Source organism: Nicotiana tabacum, chromosome 8, assembly GCF_000715075.1.
Source record: "Nicotiana tabacum cultivar K326 chromosome 8, ASM71507v2, whole genome shotgun sequence".
NCBI classification, from domain to species: domain Eukaryota; kingdom Viridiplantae; phylum Streptophyta; class Magnoliopsida; order Solanales; family Solanaceae; genus Nicotiana; species Nicotiana tabacum.
This window is the reverse complement of record NC_134087.1, coordinates 193,058,964-193,080,631: the sequence shown is the minus strand read 5'-3', so window position 1 is coordinate 193,080,631 and position 21,668 is coordinate 193,058,964. Positions and strand designations below refer to the sequence as shown.

The 21,668-nt window shown below is 35.8% G+C and overlaps 2 protein-coding genes across 2 annotated transcripts; one reads left to right on the top strand and one right to left on the bottom strand.

The window, feature by feature from the left end:
• The first annotated feature begins 7,837 nt into the window (after positions 1-7,837).
• On the top strand, positions 7,838-16,162 carry LOC107817234 (uncharacterized). The gene is made up of 7 exons (XM_016643031.2): positions 7,838-9,061; positions 10,472-10,588; positions 14,676-14,854; positions 14,949-15,042; positions 15,158-15,235; positions 15,374-15,475; positions 15,795-16,162. The coding sequence occupies exons 1-7, from the start codon at positions 8,585-8,587 to the stop codon at positions 15,930-15,932; spliced, it is 1,185 nt and encodes a 394-aa protein (XP_016498517.2). The 5' UTR covers positions 7,838-8,584; the 3' UTR covers positions 15,933-16,162.
• Positions 16,163-17,033: 871 nt separating this feature from the next.
• On the bottom strand, positions 17,034-21,409 carry LOC142162902 (uncharacterized). The gene is made up of 2 exons (XM_075219961.1): positions 20,912-21,409; positions 17,034-17,587 (listed from the first exon to the last, which is right to left on the bottom strand). The coding sequence occupies exons 1-2, from the start codon at positions 21,195-21,197 to the stop codon at positions 17,214-17,216; spliced, it is 660 nt and encodes a 219-aa protein (XP_075076062.1). The 5' UTR covers positions 21,198-21,409; the 3' UTR covers positions 17,034-17,213.
• Positions 21,410-21,668: the final 259 nt, after the last annotated feature.

Sequence of the window (21,668 nt, the reverse complement as noted above, 5' to 3'; positions counted from 1 at the left end):
CTCTGCTGGTTGCAGATCACACATAAGATGCAGCTCACCTCAAGTCCCCGTATCAACCACACCGTTGTGTTGACAAGACCACAAAATGTATATATATGCATGTACAACAAAATGTATAGCAAATGTAGTATGAGTATGAAAATAACGCCTACCAAGTAAGTATTCAGTCTAACCTAGAAGAAGTAGTGACGAGAGATCGACTTCGACACTAACTAGTGGTCCGAATATAATAATGTGAGATTCTAATTAAGCATGAATTATAGAGATAATAATAAAACTCGGAACAAGAAATAACTGGACAATTCTTTCATCATATTAAAGAACCCCAAGCACTTCATTTAAAACATTTGATTTCTCAAACTAACATATTTATACAAATTATAAAAGGATTCCAGTTTTATTATCACACATAAATTCCACGGAGGACGTTTGGCCCGATCCAACATAAATGTAAATTGTGCACTACCGAGAGTCGAACGACACGAACCATAAATGTTTCTATAAATTTTTTCGCTCGCGAATCATACATGCGATGTGGTCAGATATAAATTTAAGAAAATACCCCGCTCGAGAATTATACCTGCGACGCGGCCAAATATAAGTTTGACATTTAAATCATATCTCTTTATTTATTATTTTTAAAATAATGGAAATTCAACTTGAAACTTTTTAAGAAAATTACCTCGCGCGCGAAACATACGTGCGACACGGTTACACATAGATTTCTTAAGCTATTATAATATTCCTCAATTCTTTTCAAAATCTCGAAGTTCAAATGAAATCCTTTAAATCTTAAATTCTTCAAATTTCAACTCTTTCAAGGAAATTATTACTCAACCTCAATCTTATTTTTTCTCAGGCTACCCACAAACATAAATTGACAACGATATCAACAAGGCATAATGTAGACCTAGACTACCCGGGCATAGGCATAGCTAGCTACGTACGGACTCTCGTTACCTCGTGCGTACGTAGTCCCTTCCATATTAATCGAGTATTTCTTCTTTTTAATATTTGGAAAATTTCCTCTTACAAGGTTAGAAAGGAGATTTACCTCGTCTCAAGGCCTACTTTCCGGTCTAAGGATGAGCTTGAACCCCCAAATTGGTGCCGAACAATTAAAAATTATTCAAATGGTGTATAAACAAATCAATATACGTTCAAAAGTTCATATTACAACTATTAACGTGATCACCCAACTCTAAATGCAAGATTTCTAAAATTTACCCCCAGGCCCACATGCCCGGATTCCAGAAATTTTAGAAGATAAACTTTATCCATAACCCCACGAACTCAAATATATAATTTATTTCAAATTTCATGCCTAAATCCGTGGTCAAAATCTGAAAATACCAATTTCTAGGTTTTTTTTACCAAAACCCCAAGTTTTCACTAATTTTCATGAATTTCTATGTGTGTGTGTGTATATATATAATCCAAGTATTTAACTTGCAATATGTGAGAATCACTTACATTGGCATGGATGACGAAAATGGAGCTCCAAAATCGCTCATAGGTCGGCTCCCATGGAGGAAATGAGATGAAATAAGCCAAGCCCATTTTTTCAAACTTATACACTGCCCAGGCGACCCTTCTTCGTGTTCGCGAGCCCCCCATCGCGTTCATGATGAACAAAATACTCAGAAGCCATTTCCAAACTCTTCTCAAACCGACTTTAGTATAATGGCCATAACTTTTGGCATAAAACTCTAAATAAACAAAAAGTTTAATGTTTTGAAAACTAAACATCAAGATCTACAACTTTCATGTTTTGGTCATCTCCCAATTCCTTATAGATTTTGAGATATAAGCTGTCAAATTCAGCCCTGTGCAACATAAATTTCTTTTTCATCTTTCCGGACAGCCTATAATATACCAGTCATAACTTTTTGTACAAAATTCAAAATGCTAAATGATTTACTTTTCTGAAATCTAGACATAAAGGGCTACAAATTTTATTTTTGGAGTATCCCCAAATTCCTTATAGATTGTGAGATATGAGCCTCCGAAGCCACACCTGTGTAACAGAGATTTTCTTCTTCGCGAACGCGAAGAACAAAATCCCAAAAGCCAAATCCTTCTTCGCGAACGCGAACAACAACACCAGACACCAGTATCAACTATTGTAAAACAGCCCAAAATGATCCGAAATCATTCTGAAACACACCCGAGGCCCCCGGGGCCCCATCCAATCACACAAACTTGTCCCATAACATAACACGGACCTGCTCGAGGTCTCAAATCACACCAAACAACATCGAAATCATTAATCGTACCCCAATTCAAGCTTAATGAATTTTAGAACTTCAAACTTCTACCTTCGATGTCGAAACCTATCAAATCATGTCCAATTGACCTCAAATTTTGCACCCAAGTCACATTCGATATTACGGACCTACTCCAATTTCCAGAATTGGAATCCGACCCTGATATTAAAAAGTCCACTTCCGGTCAAACTTCTCAAAAACTTTCAAATTTCTAACTTTCGCCAAATAACCCCAAAATAACCTATGGACCTCCAAATCCACTTCCGGACGCGCTCCCAACACTAGAATCACTATACGGAGCTATTCACAGACTCGGAATCTCAAACGGACATCGATAACATTGAAATACACCTCAACCCAAATTTATGAAATTCTTCCAAAATGTCAATTCCACAATAGGCGCCGAAACGCTCCCGGGTCATCCAAAACTCGATCCGGACATACGCCCAAATCCAAAATCATCATACGAACTTGTTGGAACCTTCAAATTCCGATTCCGAGGTCGTTTACTCAAAAATCACACTTTAGTCAATTCCTCCAACTTAGGGCTTTCGAATTTAGAATTATCTTTCCAAATCAACTCCAAACTTTCCGAAATTCAATTCCGACCACGCGTACAAGTCATAATACCTGAAATGAAACTACTCATGACCTCAAACCATCGAGCGATGCGCTAGAGCTCAAAACGACCGGTCGGGTCGTTACAATATTAATCAAGTCTTGAAAATAAAAATAAAAATAGGTAGGAAACGCTTCTCTCTTTAATGAATCTTACGCAACGCAAATCCGAATAAGTTGGGTCTTAATGCGAACTAGATGCCGAATGAGAACCAAAAAAAAAGTCCTTAACCCTTTGCTTTTCTCCAAAGGGAAAAGAAGCATAATGATTATCCCTACACTGTAGAAACTTTTTTTGAAATAAAAGTCTCAACCAAACAACTCTGCCCATTTCAGCAAAGTTCAAAAAAGGAAAAAAATTCACGGCCAAACACTTCATAGAACTTGAAGAACATGAAGAAGTCTAGCACAATTGATTTTATCCTTGTGATGGGATAGATAAAGTTCCTCTATCATTAACTTGAGATAATGGATTTGAATCCTAAAAATAAAATAAATTATTGCATAAAAAACTTTTTTCTTTAATGGACCTTACGCAATGTAAGTTCGAATCAATTGATTCCTAACGCGAATATCAGATATCGAGGGAACCAAAAAAAATCTTAGTGTCGTCCATATAAAATGTCTGTTTTGAAGTTCATAGTTTTAAGGATGTATAAAGCCAATTTACCAAAGAGTATATAAGAAGAAGAAAAATTCATATGGAACAATTTTTTCGTTGCTAAAGGGTCAAATTACTCATAGATTTTTTTTCAAAATGAGCAATCAGTGATAGTGATAGCCCCAATTATTTATTTTAGAAAGATAAGTGACACTAATATATACCCACTCATTTTCATACCAACGATAAGCTCATAGTTGAAGAATTAAATATGTTAGGGTTTTTCATTGCATACTAACGGCTATATTTTTCGCGGGGACCATGTCAAAACTACTCTAATTGTCCCATTTGGACTTTTTAGAATTGAGATTACTCAAATATCCAAAGTACACAAATTAAATATAGGAATTATAAGGATTACTCAAATTTTTATTTTCATTTGTTTCATAGAAACAGTACATCTTGACAATTAGATTTATTTCAAAGTTTTCTCAGTTTATTCAAGTTAAATTAATTAAGTTAATTGTTGTGTTATCGTTTTTGTTTTATAAAAGGTAAAATACAAATAGGGAGAACATTAAGTTGATCATAATACTAGTTAACACCAATTCAAACTATTCAAATCCGATATTAAGTTTTATGTAATAATTTACAATTTAGGATATGAGACTTGGTCAGGGGCGATGGTACATAGCCCTAAGGGTGGTCAACTGATCACCCTTCGTCGAAAAATTACACTGTATATATAGGTAAAATAATAAATTTTAATAGTATATAATATATATATTGAACACCCTTTATCGAGAATTTTTTTTTACTTATTTCAAATTTGAATATTCTAAATGAAATTCCTGATTTCGCCACTGAACTTGGTAGAACCTATATAAAAAAGGACCCAGTAAGCAAATTGATCGATTTTTTTAATTTTCTTTACGTTGAATTTGAAACATGACATGACTAATGGGACTTTTAGTAGCTCATTGCCTATCTTTTGAAGGACTTTTTTGCCTTTTATATCATTAGTGACCATTTTACGCGCACATCAATTGTTTATTTGAGTCTTTGCTTTCCTCCTAATGTCTTTGAATTTTTGATTTATCGTTTCAAAACCAATAAATGTGTAATTTTTATAGGATATAAATAGTATTAACGGAGAATTATAAGCTGATATAACAAGTTTTCTATTTTATTTTCTATATTACCAAATTAAAATACTAGGTCCATTTATATATTATTATAAGTTACTTTAATTCGATGGTGTCAGAAAAATATATTTCGCCAATGTACACAAATTAAATTTTTTTTTTCATACCCAAAGAAAGAATAAGAGAAGGAATAGCTCTCTTTTTAATATGTTACATGTATAGTAACATATAAAAAATTGGGGCATTTGCATAACTAGCAAAGACAATCACGCAAAACTTCAGCATTCTAGTAGACGGGTCTGAAGTAGCAAGTGTGTAGAACCAAGTGTGCTGAAGTTTTTGTTTGTAATTGTTGAACTTAAGCATAGTAGCTGAAGTTTTGTTCTCTATTTGCTGAAGTTTTTGTTTGTAATTGCTGAACTTAAGCATAGTAGCTGAAGTTTTATTCTCTATTTGATGAGGTTTTTGTTTGTAATTGCACTAAATAAGCTGAAGCTTTTTGTCCTGGATTCATTAGTTTTGTCATTAAGCTTTTTCAAAAACTGCAGTAGAAGATGCTGAAGTTATTTAGTTCATTTATAAAAACGTCAGCACTAAATAAGTTGAAGTTTTTTTGTCCTGGATAAGTTTTTTCAAAAACTTCAGCAGAAGATGCTGAAGTTATTTAGTTCATTTGTAAAAATTTCAGCACTAAAAGTTGAAGTTTTTTTGTCCTGAATTCATTAGTTTTTTCATAAAACTTTTTCAAAAACTCCATCAAAAGATGCTGAAGTTATTTAATTCATTTGTAAAAACTTCAGCACTAAAAGCTGAAGTTTTTTTGTCCTGGATTCATTAGTTTTGTCATAAAGCTTTTTCAAAAACTTTAACAGAAGATGCTGAAGTTATTTAGTTCATTTGTAAAACTTCAGCATTATATAAGCTGAAGTTTTTGAAAAAGTCTTCTAACATACTAGATAAATAATCAGATTGCCAACAACGTCTAAATCATAAATTTTGGAAACAATAAATGTGAAAACAACAAAATTATCATTGTCTACTAACTTACATACGTGAAAATATTCACAAATTATTGTCTACTAACTTACGTAATTATTTATAATTTATTTTTAAATAATCTGATAAACATATTTATGGCAATCATCCCATGAACTGAAGTTTCATAGCAGCACCAACAGCAGCAGAAGAAAGAAGAAGAAGGAGGAGGAGGAGGAGGAGGAGGAGGAGGAGGAGGAGAAGGAAGCTGGTCGAAGTTATTTAAAAAGTAGGTACAAATTAAAATGTTTTAAAAACAAATGAGTATATGTTAAATGAGGGCGACCAAATAGACCCCGTGCAATTTTACTAAAAAATTGATAAATTGGCATTGTGTAAATTGTTCTAAAGCAAACAACAAGTTCTTCAATGTTTCCCATTAATTAATCATCAAAAAATCACATTTGTCATCTGAAATTTAAATAGCAACTCACTGTTAAAGCTCTTACCTTATATTAACGTAACACCTTACTTCAAAACATAATCAAATATATTAGGACTTTTTTCACTTTAGCCCGCGTCAGAAATTATTTATATTTGGTAGCCACAAAAATATGTAAAATTTTTGAATAATTTTTTAATGTAACGTATAGAATGTATACAGGGACGGCACAACAAGATTGGGAGCTAAAGCCCAACTTCACAGAGAGGCCCTAACTTTTATTTTATTTTTAAAAAAGGAAAGATCATCATATATATTTTAATTCAAGTCTACTTTTCTAGCCTTTTTAGATGCAAAATCATTAATTATTATCTTATAATCGATTTATTCTAATAATTTCCTTTGAATTGATAATATATCTAATCTATTCAATCTCTCTTGAGACATTGTTGATCTTAGATAAGGTTTTATCAATTTTAGTTTTGAAAAACTTCTTTTGGTTGAGGCAACAGTTACAAGAACTGTTAACATTATTCTATAAGCAATATATGTATTTGGAAAAGAATCAACCGTTTTTATTTGATTGAGTATTTCGATTAGATCATTATCTTCTACTTTTATTATTTCTCTAAACACTTTTAGTTCGAAAAATAAATCTAAATCATCAATATATAGAATAAATATTATGTGTTATAGAAAATTCAAGGTTATGCTTTTTCAAATTCTTATCATCTAGTGATCTTAATTTTATACCACTAAATAAGAAATCAAAAATATTTTTATATGTACGTTTTTTTTAAATAATAAATAGAATACATCTTTAGAAAAAAGTGGGGCCCCCAAAAAGCTGGGCCCCAAGCCATTGCTTAAGTGCTTTATTTTGAGAAGTATTTTTTCTTAAAAGTGTTTTTTTCAAAAGTGTTTCTGGTGAGAAGCAGTTTGTGTTTGGCTAATTAATTTGAAAAACACTTCTGAGCAACAATTGGTGTTTGGCCAAGCTTTAAAAAACTGTTTCTAAGTGTATTTTTTTCAAAAGTGCTTTTCAAAAAAGTATTTTTGGAAATAAGTTACTCTTTTCTGCTTCTGCTTCTCCCCAAAAGCACTTTATTTCCTTCAAAAGCTTGACCAAACACCTTAATTTTAGAAAAAAACACTTTTGACCAAAAAATGTTTTTTCATCAAAAGAAGCTTGGCAAAACATGCTATTAGTGTCATAGGCAAGTCTTTCCCTTATCATGACTAAGTGACAAGTCACATTGGTCTAATAGCCTGTTTGGCCAAGCTTCTTTTTGGCCAAAAGTGTTTTTTTTTTTTTTGCCAAAAGCACTTTTAGCTAAAAATTTAGGTGTTTGGCCAAACTTTTGGAAGGAAAAAATGTGCTTTTGAGGAGAAGCAGAAGCAGAAAAATATAGCTTCTCTCCAAAAGCACTTTTGAGAAAAATACACTTAAAAGTAGTTTTTTAAAGCTTGGTCAAACACTAATTGCTGCTTAGAAATGTTTTTCAAACTAATTAGCCAAATACAAACTGTTTCTCACCAAAAGTACTTTTAAGAAAAGCACTTTTAAAAAAAAAACATTTCTCAAAATAAGCTTATTTTTGCAGCTTGGCCAAACGGGCTATAACTCTGAATATATACATCTCAATATGCATATCTATATTAAGTAACTAAAATTCTCTTTCTTTTCTCTTTTTAAGGCTACAAAATCTTTTCTTTTTTGCCTTTTTAATTAATAAATTTAGTTTCCTCGCATTTGAAAGAACTTTTTGTCTTTTCTTTTCTTTTTGAATGTAGAGATTAGAGGGGGTATTTTTCCTTGCATTTGAATCCTCCCTCTTCAATCATCCAACTTCCCTTTTTCATCTGCCCATAATTTATCTTCTTTTTCCCCTTTAACTGTTAAGGCATTTTCCCATTTTAGCATTTCTTTTAATCTTATATTGTTTCTATATTCTTTATAGGTTTGTGATATCCGTATGTTGATCAACATTTTATCAGTTTCCTTATGCAATTTAATGCTAAAAAAATAGCCTTTCTTTGAATTCTTATATACCCAATTGTGAAAAGACTCAATTTTTATATTTCTATCTGATTTTATTAGTTTATTTCTGCAATTTGTTGCCCAAGAAATGGTCTTCCTTTAAATTCTTGAATAGCCATTTTAAAAAGACTCAATTTTTATTCTTCTATCTGAAAGTTGACCATTTCTTTTGTGTAAAATCCACATTTTATCAGTTTTTTTATGCCCCAAAAAAAGGTTTTTCTTTGAATTCTTGAATACCCATTTGTAAAAAGAATCGATCTTTGTACTTTTATCTTATTTTATCAGCTGTTTTCTGCAATTTGATGCCCCAAAAAAGGCTTTTCTTTGAATTTTTGAAACCCCATTTCTAAAAAAAAAATAATCAATCTTTGTCCTTATATCTGATTTTATCAGCTCTTTTCTGCAATTTGATGCCCAAAAATGGCCTTTTTTTAAATTCTTGACTATCCATTTGTAAAAAAGACTCAATCTTTTGTGTAAAAATTCACAAAAATGTATGGAACTCATAGCAAGAAAGACATGGAAATTGAATACCAATCACAAGTTCCAATTTTGAGGCCAAGTATACATGCAAGAAGGGCAAAAATAACTGTAAAATTTCAAGATCTATATGGATTTACAGTTGAAGGGAATGTTGATGATGTAAATGTGTTGAATGAGGTTAGGGAAAAAGTTAGGGAACAAGGGAAAGTTTGGTGGGCATTAGAAGCAAGCAAAGGTGCTAATTGGTATTTGCAAACTCATGTTTCATCAACACTTAAAACATCCTTAAAGTTCTCTGCTTTGGTGAATGCAATTACTCTCAAGAAGCTTATTAGGAAAGGTATCCCACCTGTTTTGAGGCCTAAGGTGTGGTTTTCACTATCAGGGGCAGCAAAGAAGAAATCGACCGCCCCGGATAGTTATTATGAGGATATGACCAAAGCTATACAGGATAAGGTCACACCTGCAACTAAGCAGATTGATCATGTGAGTTTCTTGGTCAAATGTTACATTGATACATTGTTGAGACTCAATGGAAAGTTTTGATTTTGTTACTGAGCATGTTTTTTGTTCATTTGATGTCCCTTTTTTATGGTTTGGCTAGTTTTTGCACGTTATGTTGAGACTTGGTGTTTTGATAGCATGATGGATGCTGTTGATGACTATTTTTTGTGGTCATAGATGCTCTAGATGTGAATTTTGTCATTTATTAGAGGCTGAAATTCTAGGATGTTATGAAGTATAATTATAAAAAATTTTGGCACGGACAAATTTGTTGTGTGTAGAAGCTTTTGCAGTTTCAAATGTTTCACTTGCATGCCACAGTTTATGACCTAAATTATGATGGATTCTGAAGATGTGAATATGATAATTAGAGTGAGTCCACAAGATGATTATTTAGCCAAAAATCAAACATTCCAATGTGGAAAAAGTTTTGAGAAGGAGAAGTATTTATTACGCTGTAAGATAGCTCATTGTACAGATAAATATTGGATAAGTGATTCGGCATTTCTTGGTGGTATTAGAAAAAGAGAAGGGATTGAGGGGACATGCACTGGTTATCTTAATACTCTTTTAACTTTTTTGAGTAGTTAAGCCTGCCTATTATCTATAGAGAAAGATGTACATCCAAGGATTGACTACTTATATTTGCCTTAGTTTACAAGTGTAACAGACAAATGTTCTTTAATTAGTAAACATGCACAAGTCATTAGGCTATTTTCAAAATTCAAATGTAATAGGCTTGGTCTTGGATACAAATTACCACCCCGATCAAGGATTCAATGTGCATTGATAAGCTGAGATCTCTCATAAGACAAGGCCCTAATAATGAGTATTATAGTGTATGTGCTAGAACTTGCCTCGGCTTGATATTTTCATGGCAGCCTTCACGTGGAGTCGTTAGAGATTCGTTAAGTGAAAGATTATTCACACTCGTAAGAGCGGCACTAGACTTTCTTTTCCTGTTTTGATTCGTTAACTGTTCAGGATTCTGCGCAGGTTGTTATATATGCTGCATGATATGTGAAGAGAATGATTCACTCGTTGTGTCCTTTTAAAGTGCCAGTCTTGCAATTAAAGAGGGTCTTCATATTGATGTTTCCTTATCTGTGGACTAAAGTCCGCATAAACGCTTTTAGTTCTGGGAGGTTTATTGTTTTAGAGCGAGGTTCACTCGTTGTGCACATATAAAGCAATTAAAGCTTTATGGTGTCTTCATATTGACATTCTGCTTTAAGTTCTAGGAGAATTTTTGCTTTGCTAAAAGATAGGATTATGTCGCATAATTTATTCCCAAGCTTGAAAAAAATGTAGAAAATTGAGATACATAATTTTTTATGCTTTGGTACTACCACCTTTATTTTGATTGATTTTCAACATTTTCTTTACTTGCAGGACCTCCCGCGAACCTTTCCTGGTCATCCATGGTTGGACACTCCTGAGGGTCATGCTGCCCTAAGGCGTGTCCTTGTTGCCTATTCTTTCCGTGATTCTGATGTTGGCTACTGCCAGGTAGATCTATTTTTCTTTGTGAGATCATAATGTTTACTTTGGCCAAAGAAATTATTTTATTAATCCTATCAACTTTATATTTTCTCCGTGCTGCCATACTTTACAGGGGAGGCCATGTAGTCATTTTCTCTCTCTCACACACACACATCTATATAACTGCCGTTTGTTTTAGATTATTTATCTGTCTATAAGCTAGAATAGGCCCAGCTTATAGGGTTACATATGTTATATGAAGTTAGACCATTTAGATCTCTTTTTCCTTGTTAACACTTTATTTTATTCTAAAATACAATTTTTTTATCCTTTTAGCTCTAATTTTCTTTTGAAGAAAGTATCCTTTTAGCTCTATTAAGTGTATACTTATATTTGATGTAAAACTTGATAAAGTCAATATATCTTTGTTTCTTTCTAACATGATTAAATTGCCATGCTAAGCGCACTAATCAGTTTATGTAATGAAGTAGTAAGTATAGTATCATCCTACGAGGATTAACAAATCAACATATGTGGGGATTATGCTATACTATTGTTTGAGATGTAGAATAAGCTACAAGGAGCGAAAACTAACGGAAAAGAAAACTAACCAAAGAGTATTGGAGGCAAGAGCAAGAAATGCAATTCTTTGGTGGAAATCTATGAGACAATGCTAGGGGATTGATTTCAACTGCACCTTTTCAAGCGTTCTTGTTCATTTAATTTTAAATATTAATATCATGAAATAATAGGATCCCTAATTTAAAAGTTCCTCTCAACAAAGAATGCCTACTTGAGTATTTCTAAGTTGAGGTTTCACTTTACTTTTGGGCTTGTTCAGTTCAACATGTATTAAAATCATGAATCCTCTATGGTTGAGTCATGGTCACCCACTCAGTTTAGACTCACACTGACCACAAATCTCCTAAAGTCCCCCTCAGTTTCTCTTGTACAAGTTGTCGTAGACATTGACATAATATTAATCAAAGCAGACTAACGCTCAAGGAAACTTCTCTGTTCGATCTTCGCTGGGCTAAACTCACAATTGAAACAAGTAATAGTATTAAAATAAAAAAAGTATACTCTTGATGAGCATGAAAAAAAAAGGGCAGTCCGGTGCACTAAGCTCCCGCTATGCGCGGGGTCCGGGAAAGGGCCGGACCACAAGGAAACATCAACATGGTTAGAGAATGTTGGCTTGGTCGTTCTTTCCATCTTTCTTCTTTTCTTAGTGAGCTCCACCTGTTAAAACCTTCTTTGACCAACCTTAAACATGCTTTTACTGAGTTTCAATCGAATAAGGAAATCCTCTTCCTAAAATGCAGAAATCTGAAATCAACTCTGGGCATCGTTGTGTTGGAAACCAGCACAACTGTGCTGGCTTGCTGGGATATCTGCCTATCCACGTCCATAATGCTGGCACAGCTGTGGTGAAATCGAGCATGGCTGCGCTGTGTCACTGCCCTTTTTTTTCCATTTTGCTGGCGTAGCTGCGGCAAAATCCAGCATAGCTATGCTGGTTCGCTGCCAATTTTGTGCATATCCATATTGTGCTCAATTTGTTTTTTGGAATCTAGACTTCAAGGGCTACAATGCCGTCAAATTTTAAGGTTCAAGTGTTCCTGATGTATACAGTCCGATATTGAAGCTGAATCATAATATGACTTTTTGATAGCATGTTTTTCATTCCATAAATAGTCATTCTCCTCGTGCAATCTGCAAATGAAACTATTCCAAAGAAATATTTTTCCTGAACCTGAACATAAGGAGCAAGAATATTTTATCAATCATGCATGGTTGTATAGGTCTAAACTATTCAATCCTATTTGTGCTTTTTGCAATATCCAGCGAGATTGTTCACTGCAGTTTGTCCATTTTAATAATGAAGGTGATGTTTGCTTTTGTAATTGATTATTCTACATCAAATAGTAATATATTTAGCACAGTTGCTTTAGGTTTTAACCAAACGGCATGCAGCATCCAACTTCTCACAATTTAAAAGTATTTTGGACATAAGTTTGGCTTTGAATGTATTTGACTTAGAGAAAAGGATGTCGAAACTTATATCCAATACAACAAAAACAAACCTAGTGTAATCCCACAAGTGGGGTCTTGGGAGGGTAGTGTGTATGTAGACTTTACCCCTATCTTGAGGAGGTAGAGAGGTTTTTTGGTAGACCCTTGGCTCAAGGAAAGGTAGGGAAAAAAAAAACAGTAGCAACAAGCAGTAACATCAGCAAGATAATAAAAAAAACTGACACTACTACCGGTATGGACAAGGAAAATGCTCGACTACCTACTAAACTTCTATCCTAATTCTCAACCTTCACACTCTCCTATCAAGGGTCATATCCTCGTAAGCTGACTTCTACTTTCCTTAGGCGACTTTCTTGCCTTACGAAAAGAAGTTCATTTCATTTTCTCGGGAATTTTTCACTCGTTTATGGGACCAGTGTCAAAGGAAAGGATTGTTGCACTCTCTTGCTTGAATGAATCGACATTTGTGGATGCTTGTTCATTCAGGGTTCTATCTATATTTAGCAGCGCCATGCCCTGCCTAACCACCTATCCCTAATGCTTCTTTAGCTTACCTCTACTTCTCCTCAGACCTACCAAGGTTAACCTCTCGCACCATCTTACTAGGGCATCTGTGTTCTCCTCTTCACATGTCGGAACTATTTCATCCTCGTTTCCCGCATCTTGTCCTCCATGGGGTCACACACCTTATCCTGAATATCTTTATTCCTAATCTTATCTATCCTGGTATGCCCGCACATTTATCTCAACATCCTCATTTCTGCTACCTTCATCATCTGGACATGGGAGTTCTTGACTAGCCAACACTCTGCATAGTCGGTCTAACCGCCACTCTGTAGAACTTACCTTTAAGTCTTGGTGGCATATTCTTATCACACAAAACACCGAATGCGATCCCTCTATTTTGTCCACCTCGCTCCAATACGATGTGTGACATCCCTGCCATTCTCCCCGTTTTTCTGAGTTACTGACCGAAGGTACTTAAAACTTCCTCTCTTGGGGATGACTTGTGTATCAAGACTTATGTCCACGTCTGCTTCACGAGTCACATCACTGAACTTGCACTCCAAGTATTATGTCTTGATCCTGCTCAACTTGAAACTTTTAGATTCTAGGGTTTATCTTTAGACCCCAAACCTCGCGTTAATACCGCATGTCTCGTCAATTAGTACAATGTCATCTGTAAATAACATGCACCACAACACCTCCCCTTGAATGTAACGCGTCAGCGCATCCATTGCTGGGGTAAGTAAAAATGGGCTAAGAGCTGATCCCTGGTGCAACCCCATCACAAATAGAAAGTGTTCTGAGTCTCTGCCCATTGTCCGCACCCGAGTTTTAGATCCATCATACATGCCATTAATCACCCTAGTGTAGGCTACAGGAACACCTCTAGCCTCCAAACATATCCATAGGATCTACCTTAGGACTTTGTCGTATGCTTTCTCTAGGTCAATGAATATCATATGCAAGTCCATCTTCCTCTCCCTATACTGCTCTACCAATCTCCTTACGAGGTGAATGACTTTCGCAGTCGAATGCCCCGGCATGAATCCGAATTGGTTCTCGAAAATAGACACATTCCTCCTCACCCTCTCTTCCACCATCCACTCCCAAACTTAATGCAATGGTTTTGTATCTTGATACCCCTATAGTTGTTGCAATTTTAGATATCACCATTGTTTTTGTACAATGAGATCATTGTACTCCACCTCCGTTCTTCGGGCATCTTCTTCGTCATAAAAAATGCCATTTAACAACCTAGTGAGCTACTCCAAACCTGCCTTGCCTGCGTTCTTTTCCAAAATTTTACTGGGATTTCGTCTGGCTCGCTTACTCTTCCCCTGTTCATGACACGCATAGCCCCTCGACCTCAACTTTTATATGCCTACCATACCCAAAATCTCGACGACTCTCGGAATGCTCCAAATCACCCAGCACATTGTTCTTGTTCCCCTCTTCTTTCAATAGTTTATGGAAGTATGTTTGCTATCTTCGTGGAACTTATATCCAATTAGTGTTCATTTTGCTTTTCCAACAGTTGATACGTGGTCTAAATGGGTTCACTGTTTTGCAGGGATTAAACTATGTTGCAGCATTATTATTGCTTGTGATGAAAACCGAAGAAGATGCTTTCTGGATGATTGCTGTCCTTTTAGAGAATGTATTAGTTAGTGACTGTTATACAAAGAACTTGTCTGGATGCCATGTCGAACAAAGAGTTTTCAAGGATCTATTAACCAAAAAATGTCCCAGGTACTTTTATCTTTTCCCAGATGTTCGTCATTAGCATGAATGTTTAATTTTTACAAGTTCTGCTGTTTTCTGATACTGATGAGGAAAAGTACAGGATAGCCGCTCATTTGGATGCACTGGAGTTTGATGTTTCTCTTGTTTGCACGGAGTGGTTTCTCTGCCTTTTCGCCAAAAGCTTGCCTTCTGAGGTCAACAATCTTAGTCTCTCATTCTCTCTGTGTGGTGTCAGTTGCTACGAAATAGATCATGCGCTCTATTATCTCGTATTGGTTAATGATTCTTGCGTCTGCTATTTCATTACAGACAACCTTACGGGTCTGGGATGTCCTTTTCAATGAAGGTGCAAATCTTCTATTTCATGTGGCATTGGCAATTTTTAAGGTAAATGATTCCTAATATTTTTGTGTTTCACATTTATGATAACTTTTTTCACTGTTGATTTTCTTGCCTCTCAATTTTCCATTAGCTTAGAACTGAATTTCGAATACTAAGATAGTCCTATAATATGCCAATGACTAGATGAACGAAGAAGAGTTGCTGACTGTGCATCATGTCGGAGATATAATTCATATCATCCAGAGAAGCACTCATCAACTTTTTGATCCTGATGACTTGTTGACGGTAACATATTCTCGCTAGACTCATGTTTCTATTTATGGTCATATCTTCAAGTACCTATTTAAAGGATTAAGCTGGGATGCTTTTTCCTGTGAAGTTTAGTGTCTGATTTCATATGCATAAAGATTTAAGTTATGTATATTGACCGAAAAGAAATTTTGCACCATCAGTTCCATTTAACCAGATATAGTTATCTATTATTGTAGGTTAACTTAACCTGATGGTATACAAAATCTATACATTGTCCATGCGTAGAATTTAAACTCAATGCATAATGCTGTGGACAACATATTCTTAGAATTTTGGAACAACTTTTTTTCAGGTTGCTTTTGATCAAATTGGCTTTATGACAACCACTACTATTTCAAGACAGAGGAAAAAGCAGGAGCCGGCGGTCATGGCAGAGCTTGACCAGAGACTAAGGCGATTAAATTCTATAAATACGGGCGAGGAACAATAGTTTATGAGCGAAACTTAGTAATTGTAGTATATATATATATTTATACAAATGTATCTCTATCAGGGCATGCTGCCCTTTTAGGAAATCAACCTTTTGCTCATAAAATCAACCTTTTGCTCATAAAGCAACGAGCTAGACAGCAGCTTGGAGAGTCTTGTGGTTTATTTAAGTTGTATGTACGTAGATCTTCAAAGGTGTAAATTTTGAACTATTGTATTCTAGTTCTTCATTTTTGCTCCTTACTGTTACCTATTTCTGTTTTGTTTACTTTCAAGAAAGAAATCATGGTAGTGTGCTGGTAAAAGATTTGTTTTGTTTTTCTTTTGGCTCTTTGATCGGAAACACCCTCTCTACTCCTCCGGAGTAGGGGTAAGGTCTGCGTCCACACTACTAGACCCTACTTGTGGGATTTCACTGGGTTGTTGTTATTGTTCTTTTGGCTCTTTGAGAAAGATCACGGGTGAGTTCCAAGTGGTTGTACTGAGCACGGTTCTTTTGGCTCTTTGAGAAAGGTTCCAAGTGGTTGTGCCGAGTCAGGGAACGTTACAAGTAGCCGCACAGAGCAGAGGTAGGTCCCAAGTGGTAGTGGTGAGCACGAGTAGGTAGGAACCACAGGTAGGTCCCAAGTGGTAGTGGTGAGCACGAGTAGGTATGTGGTTAGGTCCCAAGTGGTAGTGGTGAGCACGAGTAGGTAGTTCCAAGGTTCCGACTGACTGTGTTGAGCACGGGTTGGTTCCAAGTGTCGGTGCTGAACACGAGAAGGTTACAAGTAGTTGCGCAGAGCATGGGTAGGTTCCAAGTAGCCATATTAAGCACGGGTAAGTTCTTAACACCCAAAAGATATTTACAATTAACCTATCTTAAAATTTATTCTTACTATCAGAACTTCAAAAATTGTACAAGAATTGAACCTACCTGACTTCTTAAATTTACATTTAAAGTGTTATAAATGATATCATACGGTATAATTTGAAAATGCTGCTATCCACATCACTGAAATGGTCCCTTGCTAGGTAAAAAGATCTGAAGACTCCCTCAAAGAGCAAAATATTGTTGTATAATCACCCCCACTGGGAACACAAAAATAGTTTCAAGCACAGTGAAAGATAGAAAACAGGAGTGGTTTAGGATAATCCAGGGTTTAGGATAATACGGTATATTACTACCATTTTACAAGAATCTATCATGATGACAAAAACGAGCTACACAACACACTTCTTTAACCAAAATTCCCAAGAGTAACTACTATAGTTGATGGCCAGAAAACAGATGTATGCTATTCTAGGTGTTCTTTTTGCTATCGGAATGTGATACATTTTGCTCAACTGATTGCAATTGGCTTCGAAGATTCTGGTTTTCTTCCAGCAACCGGTCGTATTCAAGCAGCAATTTTTCAGATTGACCCTTAAGAGAATCAGAGTTAGCCTTCTGAGATTTTACCTCCTTTTCTTTTGCCTCGTTGTCGGATTCCAGCTGCCTTACCTTGTTCCTCAAGGAGGAGATTTCATCCTTTAGGTTACTGGCTTCACCATTTTTGCCATTGTCCAATGCGCGATCCTGCTTCTTTACAGCTTCCATCGTCTTCCTAAGTAAGCGAAGCTCCCTTATGTAATGGTGTAGCCTGTCTACCATCAGTCCAAGGAATAGACAAAATCCTGCAAAAAGTTAAAAGCATTTGAACCCTGTTATGCAGAAACTTGCTTCAAACAGATAGGCTAAACCATGTAATCTGAATTTTACCAGCTAAATATTCTTATGCATGTAAATCAGATGCAAAAGGCCGTGTGTTATCACATCATATGTTGAATAACTTAACATATTTCACCTCTGGAACCTTTAAGGATCTAAAATAAAGGAAGCAACTTGTATCAGTCACCATTAAGAATAGAACTCCAACTTGCATCTAAGCTATGTTGCTTGAACTCTCTGAAAATGTTGTCGGGCGCGTGTCTCCCTCAAATGTAGTGTAATTTTGAAGGATCTGATACGGATGCAGCAGTACTTTGAAGAGTATGCGCAACATAGTATCTAAGTCTCTCTAATATCATATTTTAGTATTAGGTGGCAAAAACAGTGCATGTGCCCCATTTTTTCACCTTTTTTTACACTGTAAAACACAAAATTTTCATTGTCACTCGGCCACAATCAAGTCAAACAGCAAAATTTGTGGGGGTTGGGGGTGGGGGGGGGGGGGGTTGGGGAAGAAGTAACATAGTACCACCAGTGTGGAACAAAAGTTTAAACTCTAGCCAGTTGGCACTCTTTGAATCATAGACACTCTACTATCACATGCCATGCTAGTGCAAAAGATAAATTAAAAATCTTTCTGACAGTTTCTGCGTCACACCCAGGGGATGACATAGAAGGCAACTTATGGGTTCATCGGAACCCAATAGCTTTTGCTCGGAACCTATATATAAAAAAGGCTGCCTGGTGCACTAAGCTCCTGCTATGCGCGAGGTCCGGGAAACGGCCGGACCACAAGGGTCTTTTGTACACAAGTCTTACCTTATATTTTTGCAAGAGGCTGTTTCCACGGCTTGAAACCGTGAGCAAAGCCTTACCACTTTGCACAGACCCTATACATGTGTTAAGAAATCCGCCAAATAAATATAAATAATAAATTTCGAACCCATTAAATCAGATAATAAATCAGATGAGTTGTGATAGAATCCCGAACTCGAACCCATAATGTTCAAATACTGAATTCGCCACTGATCACACCTTGAGCACCACCAACTTTTTATGCTGTGAAAGAACTTCTAAAGCAAAATCGCAATAGTTCTTCAATTGAATGCTTAGCCTTCAGGCATAACTCTGATCCACCAAACTACATGTCCTAATGAAACTCTTTTTAACCCCTTCCCCCATGAATTGTCCCAATAACACTCTTTAAGAGAGGGTTCTTCTCCTTAAGGTCCATCTTCACCAGTCAAACAATCTCTATGGGAGACGCACATTCAAGCAACTTTACACATTCCTTTGACAAGTTTGACATCGAATAACTGTTTATAAGACATTCAAATCTAGATACAAGCTTTTCTTTAAGAATGCTCATTCCAACCAGGGCGAATCTGGCATTTTAATAACGGGTGTAAATTATTTATGCACCCACTTACTGTTTTGTGGCTGATGCGGACTCGGGGATGTTGAATCTTCCCCAAAAAAGGAGAGGTCATAGTACAAGAGAGCTTACAACCAAAGAAAGCTAACTTCCTATACATACACACACACACACATAAGGTACCAAAGAAAGCCAATTTAGACCCATGAATACATGGAACGATGCTTGAAGGAGATAAGTTTTACAGACTCAAACTCTGAAGAAAAACAAAAGAAGAACAACAATTTTAGAGATGCTATCGCATTCCCACTAGATATAAACACATCTAAAGCATTTCATAGCCATCAGGAAGCACAGCCTTGAAATGCTAATGCAACCAGTGCAGTTACGAATGCATCACTGCACTGGTGATGCATCACTCTAGATGTGTTCCGTCTGGTCAATCTAGAAACCTCCCTGAATGTTACAAATTTATTTTGTGCGTATGCACCAGGAATCATCGCTAATGCATCCCTTCTTCTTTTGCTGATCACAGCCTAAATCCTAGTTTGCCATTTTAAGCTTAGTTTTCGAAGTCCAATGCCTTACATTATTACCCTAATGGGTGTAGGTCATAGCACTGCTATAAATAGATAGATCTCATTTTCATCCCAAAAAATAGATAGATCTCATTGCAATTAGCAAAAATACTTTGATGAACGAAATATTGGCGCAAGTGTTAGCTTGAAGAAGAGCCTCTACCTAGGTATTGAGCATCGCCCACTCACTTCTTTCTCTACTACTTTGAATCTTACTTGGATCACTTTGAAGTATGATTAGTTGCATGAGTTTCCCTTCATCTTTCTTCTAGGCTATACTCTATAGTCGAGTCCAAGCATGAATATTCATTAATTGGATCGACTACTTGCTTCTACTAATTCGGTATTGAATTCTTACTCGGGTTCTCCGTCTTCTTCTTGAAAAAAAATTCTATCGAATTCTTCTTGGTCACTGATTACTCAATTGATAATAGCAAGGATTCAAGTCCCTAAATTTTTGGTTTGTATTCTACACATTGGATCATCAATACTACATATCCTTTGTTTTCCTTTTTGTTGCTTGCTTTTACTCTACCCAGTCTACGTCAGCGGCAGCGAGCGGAATTCATAAGAAATATATACTTCTTTAAAATTGCTCAACTATATATACAGTTCAAGTCGAAGCCAGCGTGCTATGACACCTACTGCTTAAAAACTAAATCCGTCCATGAATTTTGAACCCTTTTGTACTTGCATTTAACTGGAACTTGAGAGCTAGTAACCAAGGAATTTTGCTTCAACATACCCGAAAATCCAATTAACTACTCTCTCTGTCCGTTTTGTGTTACACTTCCATTTTCAGTGTCTCTTCTAAAAGAACTGACACCTCTCCATATATAAAAATAATTCAACTTTAAACTTTTTCATTTTAGCCTTGATAAGATATTTATAGCACACGGATGAGATATTTATAGCACACGGATTTCTTGTTCTAGAACACAAGTTTCAAAAGTGAAGGGAGCCTTAAAGTTACTGCCATATAACCAGGAGGTCACACGTTCGACTTGGCCTCTTGCAGAAATGAAAGGTAAGGTTGCCTGCAATAAATTTCAAAAGTCTTTCTTCCTTCCCCAAGTCCAATCAAACACCATCACATAAAATGGGACAAAGGAAGTACATCATAGCATCACACTAAATACTAACTTGTTCATTTTGCTCCTAAAAATAACCATAAAAAGAAAATTCTACCCCCACCCCCACCCCCACCCCCACCCCACACACACAAAAGGGTTTGAAAAAAAGGCAAAAATAAACACACCCATGAATTAATCATAAAAGGAATTCAAACAAACAACCAAACACACATTAAAAACCTGCACAAAAAATTAGAAACATACCCATAAGAGCAGCTTGGAGAATTTGATGAGCAAGAAGGATTTGATCAGTGGGATTAACAGTATCAGTAGGGCGAGACTGCAATTCCCTAATAGAGTAAACAGTGTAAATCATGATCACAAGAACAGTAGCAGCTACAGATTTAACAATCAACGGTCCACGGCCTCGTTTAACTCGGTCAAGAGTCATGATTATTAGTTTCCTCAAAGGGGTTTTGAAGAGAAATAACAAAATTAGTGACATTTCTAAGAATACCACCATAAACAGAAGCTGTACTTGTGCAAACATTTTTTTGATATTAGTACCAAATTAACTGCTCTTTTGGGGGGGGGGGGGAACTGAAATTCAGCAAAGTTTCCTCTTTCTTCTACTGGGTAAGGAGAGTTTGGACAGAGAAATTTGCTATTTGTGGAAAGTGCAGAAAGTGGGGTTGATATTTGAGAAGAGAGTAGAGGTGGACTTGTTTTAAATGATACACTTGTTTTTCTGCCACGCGGCTTACGCCACCAAAAAACTAGCGTCGGCAAAGAGCTTTAAATATAGGAAAAATACATTTTCTTATTTTCTGAAGCAGTAATCTGTTCTTCCTTTCTTCTTTTTTTCCGTTTTCCATTGCTTTGGACTAGATTAAATCAAATTCACATCGAGGTAAAGTGTGGCTTGCTATCACAGACACTCGGATCCTAAGGCTCGAATTTAAAATATTTGGTTAAGGATAATGAGCTATTTATCATCTTATTACAACTTTTGCTGCTAAGC